The sequence below is a fragment of the Phaethon lepturus genome, unplaced genomic scaffold (genome assembly GCF_000687285.1).
Source record: "Phaethon lepturus isolate BGI_N335 unplaced genomic scaffold, ASM68728v1 scaffold15537, whole genome shotgun sequence".
Classification (NCBI taxonomy): domain Eukaryota; kingdom Metazoa; phylum Chordata; class Aves; order Phaethontiformes; family Phaethontidae; genus Phaethon; species Phaethon lepturus.
Window position 1 is genome coordinate 37285 of NW_010554175.1, and position 15184 is coordinate 52468.

Sequence of the window (15184 nt, forward strand, 5' to 3'; positions counted from 1 at the left end):
TTAGAAACAGCTAACAGAAATAGTTTTGCTAGGAGGTGAGGCAGACTGTAGGAAAACATTTTAGGATGACAAATTATCCAGCTAGAGTTTATCCTAAAGATCATAGTCTCTTCTTCAAGCAAGATGTTTGCCATAAAGAAAATTTATTCTTACTGGTTTTGATATGTGACAAAGTTAAAGGCTGTTACTAATTTGAGAACTAAATCGGAAACACTTATCCATCATTTCATCCATCATATTACAGGACAGTGAGATAATTTTGAAACGTGGAGCTGGTCCAGGGGTGCTAAAAGTAATCTTATTTTCGTCTCACCGGGCCACTGAGAAGGAGATGAGTTTGGAGTTGCATGCTCTTCGATACTTTCTGTCCTCAGTCTGCGTCGATCACTCAAAAGCAGTCCTTGATATACCATCCCTGTAAACTGATTGGCTTCTGTTTGACTGCTAAATACAAATTAATTTTTTTCTGATGAAAAAGGATTTTAGAATATTTTTGTAATAAAGTATAGTATATATACATGCTTCTCATTTTGATCAGAAAACATAACATTTTAAATTCTATAGGACTAAGTCAAGAATGTTATAATTTCACAGTATACAAAATACATTTTTGTTATTAAAACTTGAAATGTTTTCATGTGGCATTATCAGTTCTAATGTGTCATGCACATAGCTCCAGATACTAAAAAGGCTTTTTCAAAACTGTTAATAATAAAATATTCTGAAGAATATTTTTTAATGTTTTAACAGCATTCTCTTCCTATTCCAGTTTCGAATATAAACTGCCTGAAATCTGACTTCAGTTAGGCTCAAATGTTTCCCCTGCACTCCTATTCAGTAATGAATGTGCTATGGAAAACAAATTCAAATATTTTTCAGAAGAATCCCAAGTAAGAGTGACACCAGATTTTCCTATTATTTATTGGAAAAAATCTGAATGATTAGTGTTACTTCATCTGTGTAAAACTGATCTGGCATATCAAAGGTAGTAATGTGTAAACTGTATAAGTATCTATATCCATACACATATATTTAATCCCTTTTTTAGACACATGCATGAAGAATTTCCATTTTGGATACACAAAGTATACTCCAAATGTAGGACTGTAAGAAAACTTTCAGTTTTACCTGTAGCTGTGGCTGTCACATAGTGCTTGATAAATGGATGCAGAAAGTGAAGCTGCTAAAGAATGAAGTGTGTACACCTAAAATAAAAAGAGCCAGTAAGCTATACAGACGTTTTATACAAAAGGTGAGTAAACCACAGTTCTTTCTAAACAGCACTGGAATGTGTTATGCAGGAATGTCGTAGTTTGAAACCAAGTGCAGGAAACAGTACCCGAGTGTTACTTTTAGTTTACAATACAGTACTTTGAAAATCACAACTGCTTGTTCAACATCATTTAATTGCCATCAAAACCTTCTAATATTATGTCAAGATCATTAAATTTATTCTAATATAGAACTGCCACAGTGAATGAGTATACTGAAGGAGTGATTAAGTATGTTCTGTTATGATAATGAATTTGATAGAATGGTTCCTGCAAACCTTATATAACAGTGCAGTTCAATGTAGCAGTAGTTGCTCAATATGCATAAAATACAAAAGTTTGTGTAATCATTCTATGATTGTTTTATCTGTAATCTCTTTTTTACCTCAGTTATGTGCTTATAAATTTCCAGAAGTCTCCAGGAGTACCAAGAATAATACTCCATTATTGCCTCAAAATGCAAGAGAAATACTCCAGTTCTTAAACAGAAGAAATGCAAGGATTTTTTGGAAAGTCTGATGAAATTCACAGTGTGAAGAAAATGGTACTGTCAAACTTTAAAAATTGAAACTTTTTAAAATGCACCCTGTGTTCATTTCTATCTTTTCCTATCATCTTTCTATTTAATCAAATGCTAGACCTTAGATGAAAGCTATGAGTTATCTAAATAGTTGTTTTGTAGTTAGGAAGTGTCAGCTCTTCTTTCTGAATTCTCTCTTAAACGAAAAATGCATGTGAAGTATGAGTTTTTAGAGTAAGAAAGATACTTGCTGTAGCATAATGCAGGACGAAAAAGAGTCGAGTGATAGAAGAGAAAATGAGATGTAAATGAGCTTGGGTTACAGTTTTAGAAACTTAACTGCCTCGTAGTGGGAGAACCCCTTTGGTTTCCTAATTTTTCCCTACTTTCATTTAATCAATAGAAATTCGAATTAACTTAATGAATACGAAATCTGATCGAAACGTACAAAAAAATTATTTAACTCCTTGCTAACTGTGTCATAGTCTCAGGCTCTTTGGCTTTTTTCCCCTCTACTTACTGATCTGAACAGAATTTATTCATCCCAGACTATGGAGTAAAGTAATTCACCACAATTCCTTAAAAAGCAGTACACTTGAGGAAATTTGCACTAGCGTAATGTTTATAATACCTATATTAATAGAAGGTTGTAATGTAACTTACAGTGTCCCATCTCTACTTTCATTAATCTCCCTACAGGATTTGACCAGAATGATAATAATGAGTTAACTTACATGATCATGTTGTTTTAAGAGCCAAGAATTCACTGTTTTAGTGAATATTCATATTTGGAATAGGTTCCTGAGAATGACTAGAATTTGGATGAAAGGGCACTAATTGGATTCAAAAAGATGTCAGAAAGCAAGTGGTTAACTAGCATTTTCAGTTTGCCAGACTTGAGGGAGCAGGTCAGTATTGTGAAAGGATAAGTACTGAAAAGTTAACTCAAACACCATATTTTATTTTTGCGTTCTCATTCCATTTTATAAAAAAATTGTTTAGCATTTCCTGAAAGCTTTTCATTACCTTGACATCTTCAATATTAGGATGTGGCGGTGATTTCATCTGCACAATAGTGTAAAGAATATCATGGATGTGGTTGTTTAAATACAGCACAGGATTAGCTATCACAGTTTTTGTGGATGCTATGCTTGCAGAAAGCAACGGTAGTGTTGTGGGTAATGGAAGTGGAGACTGAAGTTGTTTTACAGTTGTTTCCTGTTTAAAAGAAAAGATTGTATTTAAAATCATTGCTTTGAGGAAAAAAGTTTTTATAAAGATAATTTTACATCGTAAACGTTTTCCTCCACTGCTGTCTACTCAGTGCAGACAAGATTTTACTGTGACTGATGTCAAAAGTAAGTTCTTATTTACTATAATAACACGGATCAGACCTGATAGCCAAGTTTGCCGAAACACTTCTTGATTTAGTGCAGGAAGAGTATTTTTATGTAGTTCATTAGTGTTGGGATTGTCTATTAAGAAACACTAACTAAAAATGCACTTGCAGTAGCATGAGTTGACATAATAGTCAACTGGTGTGAATTTCTCAAGTGGAAATGAACAGAATTTTTTTTATTCTTAAAAGTATGTGCTAATCCGAGTACCACCAAACCAGTTACCTACTGCTTTTATTTGAAATGTGAGAAATTCAGGACTAGAGCAAGTTAAATGACTTGTCCAGTATCAGATTATCTGTGGTAGCTCAGGTTAGTCATTAACATTTGCTGGAAAATATATCCTTTTGTGTGAAATAAATGTAGAAAATGCCATAATGTAGTAAAAGGGAGCAGTAGCCTGTCTGATGTGGTATTATTTGTTGAGCCTTGCAGCTAAGATCCCATTCCTTCTAGCTTCCTTGCATCATTTGCAGAGTTGTAGGGAATAAGATTTTGACATATTTCAACAACTGTGAATTCAATTTATTACATAGGTATCTAGAATACTGTGATCAACATTATTATTTCATTAGAACACATATAATGCTGCAGCAACATTTATATTCCATAATTATAGGTAGCCTAATCCTCAGTGTCACATAACAGATTCTTAAGAACCAAGTAATCAGGATGTGGAAAAGCAGCACAGGTAAATACCAAGTTCTTTCTTCAAGAGCGTTAAAATGATCTCGATCATTGGACTTCCAGAACATAAGAAGCATCTATCTAGGCACAAACAAGCATTTGACAAAACTAACAGTCCAGAACTGTTCACACTTGTGAATAGAAATTAGTTGAATTTTTTACCTGCTGTGACTCTTGCAGCAAGAACTTCAGCTCCATTCTTACAGATGCTAAACCACCACCTTGTGCCCCATGAAGACTACAGTAACTTAGAAAAACTCTTAGAAGAGCTTGGTTCTTCTGCAGCCACCACTTCCGTCTTTCAGCATGTTCTCGTTTTGCTTGTAACCTACGTCTTTCTATCTGGTGTCGTTCATACGAACCAATGTCTGGCTTATCCATAATATCGTCGTGATCAAGTAGGTCCCCATTTACTTTGGTATATGTTTTACAATAGTCTTTGCCCCCTGCATCATGGTTGCATATTTCATGCATAGCAGCAATCTCTTTTTCAAGCCAGTTGTACAGCTGAAATCTGAGCTTTCCTCCATCTACTTCATAACCTGTAGCCAAAGTCCTCAGTTCAGTCATAAGGATCTTCAAACAGGCTCTGAACTTCAGTTGTTCAGCAATAACATCAACCTCAGTGTCTCCTGCATCAGAAATGTCCCCATGTGGTGTTTGTGGGATGTTGGCGTGTGAAGTTCTCTCATCATCTTCTCCATTCTTAGAATCAGATTTTGAGTTTTTCATGATTATACCAACATCCTTGTCCTCTTCATCTGACCCATTTTTGTCTTCACCCCAATCAAGAGTAAGGGGCTCATCATCAAATTTTACTGCTGGTTGACTCCAGTCAAATTGTGCTGAAGATTCAACAATATTCTCCAGAGCAAAGGAAGTTGAAATTGGCTTTGACCAGTCTATATCACCACTTCCAGCACTTAGGGCTTTGGAATCTGAAACACCAGCCTGTACCGGAGAACTAGATGAATTTTTCTCTGCTGCTACGGTAGACTTTTTTCTTACTTTTGGAATTTTGGAAAGGACTTCAAGAGCTAGTACAGGGCAACCCACTTTAAAATGAGCATTTGCAGTAGTGAAGAATAATTTTCTTTCTATAAGATTAATTTTATCAACAAAGCTTTTCTCAGTTTTTAGACCTAAGGTAGCCAAAGTCCCTTCTGGTGAGCTGAAGTATCTTCGGATGAGCAAAGGGTGGGTCCGAAGATAATTGTAAAAACTGAACACCACAGGATTGCACGACTTGACAATAACTAAGGAATTAAACAGATATGACATCTATTGAAAATGGCTTTAAAATGGTATTATTCTGTTTTGCAGTATTTCCTGCATTGCAGAGATTTGTCAAAACACAAATACAAAGACAATTTTGGGTCTAGCTGCCAAAGCAAAGTGAAATAATTACTTAGTCCCCACAAAAAGATTAAAGGTGTGAAATGGATGAGTAGAAAGATACTGTTCTTCTCAACTAAGCCTAAAAAAAGCTGAGATGATCAGCCAGGTAGAGATTTCTAGGAGGGAATGTGCCACAGAAACTTATGTAGCCACCTGTCACTTAACATCAATCTCAGAAGAGACAGAATAGGAAATCCTGCTAGAATACTGCTGATTCCTAGAAGCAAGAATGAGAATTTAAGCCCATTGGAATAAAGACTAGCCAGCATTTGGTCGTAGAGAGGTATTGTAGGGAGATACCAAACAAAGAAGGCCCGCCTGAGCTTATCTGACAGCAGAACTTAGTTTGATAGTGGGAGGTTAGAGACAAGTCCTTGGAAGAAATTGGAAGATTTTTTTTTTTTTTAAGAAGAAATTGAGCAGGCCAGTACATACACCAATTAATGATTTCACCATAATGGCATCTCAGGAGAAGAGACTACAGACATACACACAAAGTATTTCTCCTTCTCTGCTTTGTCTTAAGTTTGTCGCATCAGATAAATGTTTTCCCCTTACCTGGGTTTTCATCATCATCTTTAGGTGTTTGTTCCAATAACGTGTCTAGTGCTCTAGTGTAATCTTTCATTATCCAGTATGCAATGCTTCTCAGAAATGGATCAGAATGTAATTTAGTACAGCTGAACCCAGCTCCATCCTTACGGCAACCCAAAATCTTTTCATGAAGAATGGAGGTGTATGTGACAGAGGTTTCAAACTCAGATTCATATAAACGAGCAATAACCATAGCCAACTGGATGTCTTCCATTTTCTCAAGGCACACCTATGATAAGAAGTAGGGAAAAGGTTGCTTTATGAGGGAGAGGTAGTTGTTTAAAATAACAATGAAGTGAATAGCAATGTATGTTTACAGAACGGCTAATTTTTTTTCTAATCATATCTGTTCTTTAAAGTATATATTCATCTTTGAGTCAAAAATGTCGTAAGCGATATATATCGAAGCAACATTTTCTTCTGTGTTTGGAAAAAGGTGTACTTTCTTCTATTTCAGGTATTATGATATGCATAGCAGTATATCAGCATGTCAAAAATTAATTTATTATTTAATTAATAAACATTAAAGATGTTTATTTTTATTCTACCAGGTAGAATAAACATAACTTCCAACTTTAATGTTAATAAATCACTGGTAAGAGATTTTTCACACAGTCTCATCTGCAGAATTCCATCTCTAAAGAAAAACCTGTTTTCAGGTAAAGACAAACTTACTGCATAAAAATAGGCAGGATAGCTAAAGATTCTCTAATTCCCATTCTCTTCTGAGAGGTACTGCTTAGGTTATGATCTTGCTCACAGCTTTTATCTCCCTTGTGGCAGGCAACATCACAGCTCCACTAAAAAGGGATCCTAGGGTAGCTTCAGAAGAGAACTCTTGACTTTTTTTACTTAATGCTGTAACCATAGGTCATGCAGAATAGCTGGAGGCTGAACAGAGTGCAACAACTTAACTGTGCTATCAAACAGGAAGTTTTGCCAGAAGGGTCATGACTGATGTTGCCAAGAGTGCTTCCACTGAGGACTGCTGTATCTGAACAGTTATTCTGGCCTTCAGATCAGCTTCCAGGCTGATTTTTGCAGTAGTATGGAGGTAAATGGTATGTCTGCAGGGCACAAGGGGGTCATGTATAGACATACCATATCATTTGTGCTGCCACAATTTGTGGAAAGACCAGCAGAGAACAGCTTGTAAGGATACAGTTACATAGTTCAAATTAGAAACAGAAACTTAATTTCACAAAAGTGGATACCTCTATAGCATCTTTCAGTGAACCTGCTAGCAAGAAAAATGCAGCTGACTGTTCAAAGCGTTGTTTTCCCAACAAAGCAAAAGCATTTTTTAAAGCAGCTTTGCGCCATCTGTCTTCACTGAAGTTGTGGCTGAAAAAGGCAGTCATCTTTTCATCATGTTGGGACCTGCATAAAGAAATGCAATGTATAGAACTACTTATTATATAACCTTAGCATACAATCATTCTAACATCACTTTAAATTAAACTCTCGTCTTGAGTGAGTTCTGCTTTGCACTGCTAGTTCAATTAAGGTTTAATCAAACTTACAGTTAGCAGAACTCACCTAAAAAGACCCCATACCACTGCCTTTTTCTTCATAGCAAGGTAAAAAAGTGCAGCATCTAAGGCATCGTTGTTCCTCTGGAATGAAGCTTTTGCAACCTGTAGTAAAGAAAACATTCTATTATTACTGAAAATATAAAGGCTGCTTTTAGCTAAATAACATATGTTCTCTGTCAGGGAGGATGGTCTAGATGACTACATTATTTCTACAAAGCAACAATAATTTCTGTTGAAATGTTTTATTCATATGTGACAGCTCTCATTACACTGTAAATATTCTTAAGAGTCAGAAAAACAGCACTACTGCAGATATTAACCCCTCTCAACCACAATGGGACATTACAAATGTGCAAATAAAAATCTTTTCTGTAGAAGTGCTACAGTAACTCATACTATTGGGTGAATTTCCTCTTTGCGATCCATTCTTTACATATACTTAAGCTAATACAAGTATTTCTTTAATGAACACTGTTTAGTTTTTGTATAGGACTCAAGAAATGTGATTGCATTTGATTTGGAGTACTAGGATAATTAAGTTTTACTCCTGGATTCTCTGAGTATCCTGTGACTTTTAAAAATGTATTTTTACTACAGATGACTTGGAAATTTAGTAAACTACTAAGTACTTCTGTTCTACAGACATTTCAGGAATTGTATTATTTGTTGTACTTCAAAGCAAAAGCTAGTAATTATTCAAATCCATCAGACTTCAAGTTATAATAAAGCTGAAATTCTTACTAAAGTAAGGATTTACATCTCATTGGTTACCTATGAGAAAGTTTTAAATATTATCTCAAAAATATATTGCTTTTTTTTCCATTATTAGACTGCCTATAAGAAAACTCTGCATGCAAATGAGATTTGGAGTTATTTTGGGTTTACATAATATAGGTGCATATTTCTATAAACCAGTAACTTGGCAACTTTTCAGATACATAAAACCTGCATTTATTTGCATTTCAAATGTTTTATGCTCTATGGTGTTCCATTATAAAAAAATATAAAGAGCTTTTTTGCAAATTTTGTACAGTTTTTATTGACTTAATATTTTTAGATATTTATTTCTTAAATAAAACCCACTACTGAACTCAAAGCATAATTCCCTGCTTAATCTATAGATATATACTGTGTCTCATATCTGAAAACAAGATCCTCCTTAAAAAGGAGTACTTAATATGATCTTTAACATACTGTAAAATATGTGGGGAGGAGAAATTAGGTGCTTCAGAAATGGCTTTTTCCTAGATCAGTTGTATTATATCTTACTACTGAATAATGGCATTTGTAAGCCAGGACTGCCGACATCAGTTGGCACAGAAAAAACTATTTATGCAGTCTCCTGGCTGAGCTGGAGTACAAAGGAATCTGCTATATACAGGTCACCGTGCGTATCTGTTAAGGCATACCTAGTAGCATGTACGTATAATTTGAAAGCAATAAGAAGTACCTTCTCAATGCATCTTCGGAGTGTGTTGATATTCCTGACCCACCAACCAATGCCCATAGCTCTTAGTTCAGACCACTGTGGGTCTCCTTTCTGGATGGCAGGAATCATATTGATCAACTCCTCCTCAGCCTCAGAATGAAAAGCCCATGCAAAATGGCAAGTAGATAGGCCTAAACAATAACATGAGATAATAAAATTCAGAAGATTAAGACTTGTTAATAAGCAAATGGAGTATATCAGAAATGCAAAGTGGAATCTCCAACACAAGAGTTAGATCTGAGAGGAACTGTTTCCCTCAACAGGAAGTAGAGCTGCTAAAGGAACAGCTGAAATATCTATTTGCTCACTAGGGATGTCCTCTCCTTAGTGCTTCTTCCATTCTTTTCCAGTATCCCATTCATACATGTACCAGAGTTATATGGTGAAAGACTGAAGGAAAAATACTCTGCTATGTCAGAGGCAGACCCATTCTGCCTAAAGCTTTCTGTCTGCGGTTTAGGTAGTAACTGCTTTTCTTTCCTATATTTCACAACAGTATTTACTCAGATAGAGCATGGGAAAAAAACCTGCTGTGATGAAAATAATAGAATAATCTTTAAAGACATGTAAAGCAATATCATCATTCCTCCAGCGGAAACAATGAAATATATATACAATCTGTATGTTACCTAGTTGGGGAACTTATTCATGCCTCAAACTGAATGGGGCAGAATCTTTCTTCTGTTCTAGAACTATACTTCTTTGCTATTCACAGTGCATAGTAGGGAAGCATATAGAATCATAGAATAGAATCATAGAATAGTTTGGGTTGGAAGAGACGTTTCAAGGTCATCTAGTCAAACCCCCCTGCAATGAGCAGGGGCATCTTCAACTAGAGCAGGTTGCTCAGAGCCCCATCCAACCTGACCTTCAGTGTTTCCAGGGATGGGCCATCTACCACCAATCTGGGCAACCTGGGCCAGTGCTTCACCACCCTCATTGTCAAAAATTTCTTCCTTACATCTAGTCGAAATCAACCTCTTTCCTTTCAAAGCCATTACCCCTTGTCCTATTGCAACAGGCCCTGCTAAAAAGTCTGTCCCCATCTTTCTTAGAAGCCCCGTTTAAGTACTGGAAGGCTGCAGTAAGGTCTCCCTGAAGCCTTCTCTTCTCCTGGCTGAACAACCCCGACTCTCTCAGCCTGTCCTCACAGCAGAGCTGTTCCATCCCTCTGATCATTTTTGTGGCCTCCTCTGGTCCCACACCAACAGGTCCATGTCTTTCCTGTGCTGAGGGCTCCAGAGCTGGATGCAGCACTCCAGGTGGGGTCTCACCAGAGCAGAGTAGATGGGCAGAATCACCTTCCCCGACCTGCTGGCCATGCTGCTTTGGATGCAGCCCAGGATACAGCTGGCTTTCTGGCTGCAAGTGCACATTGCTGGCTCACGTCCAGCTTTTCATCCACCAGTGCTCCCAAGTCCTTCTCAGAAGGGCTGCTCTCCATCCCTTCATCCCGAGTCTGTATTGATACCAGGGATTGCCCAGACCCAGGTGTGGGACGCTTTGCAACTAAGCTTTTGCAAGATAAGGCCCTTAATGGAATAGGTATAATCTAAAATAAATATGCAGATAATATAAATACCATAATATTATAAATCAAACATAACCAGATCCTCTCAGCTGAAGTGGATCAAATTAAAGCAATACTTCGCTCCAAGAATTACCTTGGTGAAGCAGCTGAATTCGATACAGTGGTGGGAGTGATGTTAGAAGGCAGGTGTGCAAGCGCATAGCCAACAAATATCGTAAGCCACATTCATCTAAGGTATCTCTTCCTGTGAAATATAAAATACTGACTTTTGAACATGCAGCTGACTACAAGAGGCATATACACAACATCATATGCAGCATGTGAGGAATGTATGTTTCTAAACTTGCTGAGAACCTGAACTGTAAGTTATTTATTATGTATGAAATATAAGCAGAGATTTATAGTTAAGTTTTTTTCTCTTTTACTGTATCTAATCTGAATAACTGATGATAGCTTTCAGCTTTGTTATCCCAGAATACTCAAGGAGTAAGTTTACCTTAGCTAAGAACAAGAAGAATGTTAATTCAATAAGTCAGTTACTAACCTGAGTAATTCTTATCTCTATTCTCATCTAACTCAGTGCTTGTCGTGGCCACAGTGTCTGCCAAAGCTACAAGGAACATCTGCTCCAGTCGAGTGAGGCCTGGCAGACTTGAGTGCATCAGGTGGCTTGAAAGTACACTGGCATGTTCTCGGCCAAAGTAAGTCGGACCGTACTGTGACAGATTAATAACTTTGGATTTACTCTCTCTCTTTTCAGGCTCAAAATCAATAAAGTCATCAGTTGTAACAGGCTGAATCTGGAATAGATCTGAGTACTGATCCTCTGTTTTTTTCTTAGCATGATCTTCAGAGCCCTGAGGTATTTTAGAAGTTTCTTCAGAAACATAAGTGGCATCTTGATCTGCAGCAAGCAGCGCATAAAGTGGCAGTGGGGGAATTGAGTCTATCTCTGTGTAGTCTCGAGTACCATCTTTTCCAGCTGTGATGGTATCCTTTGCAGTACTACCACTTACACTAATGGTGCGAGAAAGATGGCGTTTAGGACCAGTTCCTTCTCCAGATTCTGTGTCTTTAACTATTGCAACTTCTCCTGCAATACATTTAACTAAATGCGACAGAATGGCTTTGGCTCGACGAACTTTACCCAGATCCATTAGTTCTAATAACTGGGTTGGATGATACTGGGGGAGAGTAGGTGAAAGAACATGAGCAGCTTCAAAAAGGCCACCATCCTGAATTACAGTTGGAGTGCCAAAAACATCATCCACAATACCTGCCCCATCAATTACACTGGTCTTCTTCGCTATCAAGCTTGTTTTGAGTGGATCTTGTGTTGCTGAGTCTTCAGTAGTAAAAACATCACTTTCTCCATCACCAAACTTGACAGCGTGTTTCCACTGCGCATAAACATGCATTTCACAGTCCATTCCCACTACCAGTATACCATCTCTCACCCAGGACAGAGAAACAGGTAGTGAAGGTGTGCCATCTACAGAGGACACCAAATCAATTGATCTAAGCAACACCCACTTCGATTTTACACCTTGTTTTATGCTACCGCCTAGTGGTAAAGTAATGACAGCTACTCCTTCTTTGCTGCTAGCTTGATCCGTTACAATTCCAGAAAGTCTTCCGTACATGAAGATGTTGGCACCAACTCCAACTGTCAATATATGTGAACCATCTTCTTTTGATACCCAGTCCAAATGCACCAAATGCTTGATACTGGGCACCAGATATTTGTCTTTATTCAAAAAAGCATCTGATTTACTGTAAACAAATAAATTGCTATCTACACTGACCCTTGAATCAAGTACACTTCCAACCTTAACTAAATCATCCAGATGAATTGTCTGTTCTAAAACCCATTCTGATCCTCCTGTAGACTCACATTCAAGTATACAAACATGCATGGAAAATTCTTTGGAAACAAACCCATTATGCTGTATGGGTTGTTTGTATGCTACTGCAAGACGTCCTGTGTAAGAACAGCTAACAGCAACTGGCCTTCCTACTATGCTCACTGTACTGCTGTTGTCTTCTCCTTCATCATTCATTAAAGGCCACTTTCTCCAGTGATACGTTTCCCTTTCTTCATTTTTGCTGTTTAGTTCTGTCTCTACAGTACATCTCCAGAATCGCACTCTGTTGTCTGAACATGATGTTACTATCAAATAAGGTGCAAGGCAGACTGGGTATATTGATGAAGAACTCAGGTGACCTGAAGTTAGAACAAACATACTTTCTTTTAGAAATATAAAGTAGAATGCCTATATAAAATAAGGCAGAGAGAATACTGTCTAACTACTGATAGAGAACTTTACAACCTGGTATTAGTTTTCTAATTTAGAGTTGGGTAAGGGCAAATGTATTCAGACTGATAACAGTCTTACAGCTTGAACATTAGTAATCATCTGCAGTTCTGGTCACTATTCAAAGAAGATAAGGTGGAACTGAACTAATTCAGAGAATAGTTGTTAGAATAATGAGAGGAATACAAAGCCTTAATCAGATAAGATTAAGGAAATTAACATTAGATTCATGTAGCCTACCAAAACGAAACCTTAAGAGGGAAGGGGGAAAAAAAAAAGACAGGAGACACACAGACGGACAAACAGAAGTGGTAAGTGCATCAGGTAAAAAAAATGGTATATACCCAACACATTAATGTTGGTAGATGAACAAGCGGGTATAAATTGTTCATTAATAAATTAAGACTAGAAGTTAAGTTTCCAACTATTAGAGCAGTAAATTTCAGGAATGGCTTTCCTGTGGAGACTTGATACATTTATGAAAGGGTAATATGACAGGGCCACAGTGATTTGAGAGCACCTTTTTAGTCCCGTGTTGGCTGCATCAGTAAATCAGAATGTGATAGGCTGAGGAGACCTATATATCTATCTGAGGATATCTACGTACAATGCTATAAACTAGGAGGTAAATTAGTGGACCAACTAGATAGAAAAAACGTTAAATTTACCTGCTGATGGAGTTGCTCTTATTACCTCTACACCAACAGGAAGATCCAGAGGTTTGCTATACACAAGTCTGGAGCTCAGAATGAGCTTACTAGCAGTCTGAAGATTAGCAATTGATGAAGATCGTGGAATGGGACTTATGCCAGGTGATACATCTGGAGAAGAATCCACAGTCTTTTGCTCAGGTACACTAAGCTTATTCTCTGATGAAGTAGCTTCAGTTGGTTTTGCTATATAAAAAAAATATTGCCAACAGTGTAAAAAAAATTGTAAGTAAGGACGAGGCATGAATATCCTAGAATCAGATTTATTTTTCTTACCAGTGCTTAAGTTACACAGAAAATAATTATATGATGTCTGCAGGCTACATTAGTTTTATTACATGCTATGTTTTAAGATACCAAATGACATCCTGAAATACTGATAGTTTAAAATGAAGAATCCAGTGCTTAAGTACGTTACTTACCTTATCAATAAATTTTTATATTGCGATGGGTATAGAATGCAACCAATCTTTGTAAGGAATCTTACTGCTTCTATTGCATTGATAAATTATTCCAAAGATTCCTGACTTTGGGGCTTCTGCTTGACAAAGGTGACACAATTTGCTTTAAAGTACACTACCAAGCTTTAAGTTTTCTTTCATATTATCTAAAATATATGTCTTTCTCCAAGAAAATTACAGTCACTCACTCACCTAAACAGGCTTGCACAGATTTGAGATGAAGATGCCACATCTGAAGAACAGAGCAGCCATTACTGTCTTTTTCAATTACTACTAGGTAGAACTTTTCTGAGAAAGGGGGTGGACGATACCCTGTAATTTAAACATATTACCACTATCATGAAGTTTGTGTTCAACATAAATATTTTTTAATAATAGAAGACTCTCTAAAAATGATTGATACTAAAAAACCCTGTTTTCCTCTTTGAAAGAAATTGCTCAATTATAAAACAAAATATTCAAACAGTACCATTAATAACATAGAATCATAGAATATCTCAAGTTAGAAGCACCTGTAAGGATCATCGGGTCCAGCTCCCTGCTCCTCGTAGGGCCAGCTAAAACTAAACCATATGATTAAGAGTGTCTTCCAGATGCTCCTTGAACTCTGACAGGCTTCATTCCATTCCCTTGCATCCTATCACTGGTCAGCAGAGAGATCAGCACCCTCCTCCACTGCCACCCTTGTAGACTTCGATGAGGTCACCCCTCAGCCTTCTTTTCTCCAAGCTGAACAAACCAAGTGACTTCAGTGGCTCCTTGTAAGTCTTGCCCTTGAAGCCCTTCACCATCTTGGTCACCCTCCTCTGGACACACTCTAATAGTTTGATGTCCTTACACTGAGGTGCCCAAAACTGCACACAGTACCTGAGGTGAGGCTGCACCAGTGCAGCGTAGAGTGGGATAATCACCTCCCTCAACTGGCTAGCTATGCCATGCTTGATGCACCCCTTGACATGGTTGGCCCTTTTGGCTGCCAGGGCACACTGTTGACTCATATTCAACTTGCCATCAACCCAAACTCCCTCTTTCTGCTGGGCTGCTCTCCAGCCTCTCATCCCCCAATTTGTATGTATAACCAGGATTAAACTGTCCCAGGAGGAGAATCTGGCACTTGCTTTTGAACCAAGATTACCCCATCCCAGGAGGAGAATCTAGCGCTCTTGCTAAATATAATTTTTCAATTTGACATTTTGTTTGTTCATGGCAATAGAAGAACTACAAAAATAAAGAGATAAACTGACTTACAGACAAGCTGAGTATTACTGGCAAATCT

At 37.4% G+C, this 15184-nt stretch overlaps 1 protein-coding gene across 1 annotated transcript in view; it reads right to left on the reverse strand.

Moving 5' to 3' along the window:
* DMXL2 (Dmx-like 2) overlaps window positions 1–15184 on the reverse strand; it is a 46647-nt gene that overhangs the window by 14549 nt on the left and 16914 nt on the right. The window contains exons 15-26 of the mRNA XM_010291766.1: window positions 14101–14220; window positions 13406–13633; window positions 10967–12646; window positions 10556–10666; window positions 8853–9022; window positions 7407–7504; window positions 7082–7247; window positions 5832–6096; window positions 4038–5131; window positions 2818–3009; window positions 1129–1205; window positions 314–444 (exon numbers count right to left, since the gene is read on the reverse strand). Of these exons, the coding sequence (XP_010290068.1) occupies window positions 314–444; window positions 1129–1205; window positions 2818–3009; window positions 4038–5131; window positions 5832–6096; window positions 7082–7247; window positions 7407–7504; window positions 8853–9022; window positions 10556–10666; window positions 10967–12646; window positions 13406–13633; window positions 14101–14220 (4332 nt within the window). The remainder of the gene's footprint in view (window positions 1–313; window positions 445–1128; window positions 1206–2817; window positions 3010–4037; window positions 5132–5831; window positions 6097–7081; window positions 7248–7406; window positions 7505–8852; window positions 9023–10555; window positions 10667–10966; window positions 12647–13405; window positions 13634–14100; window positions 14221–15184) is intronic.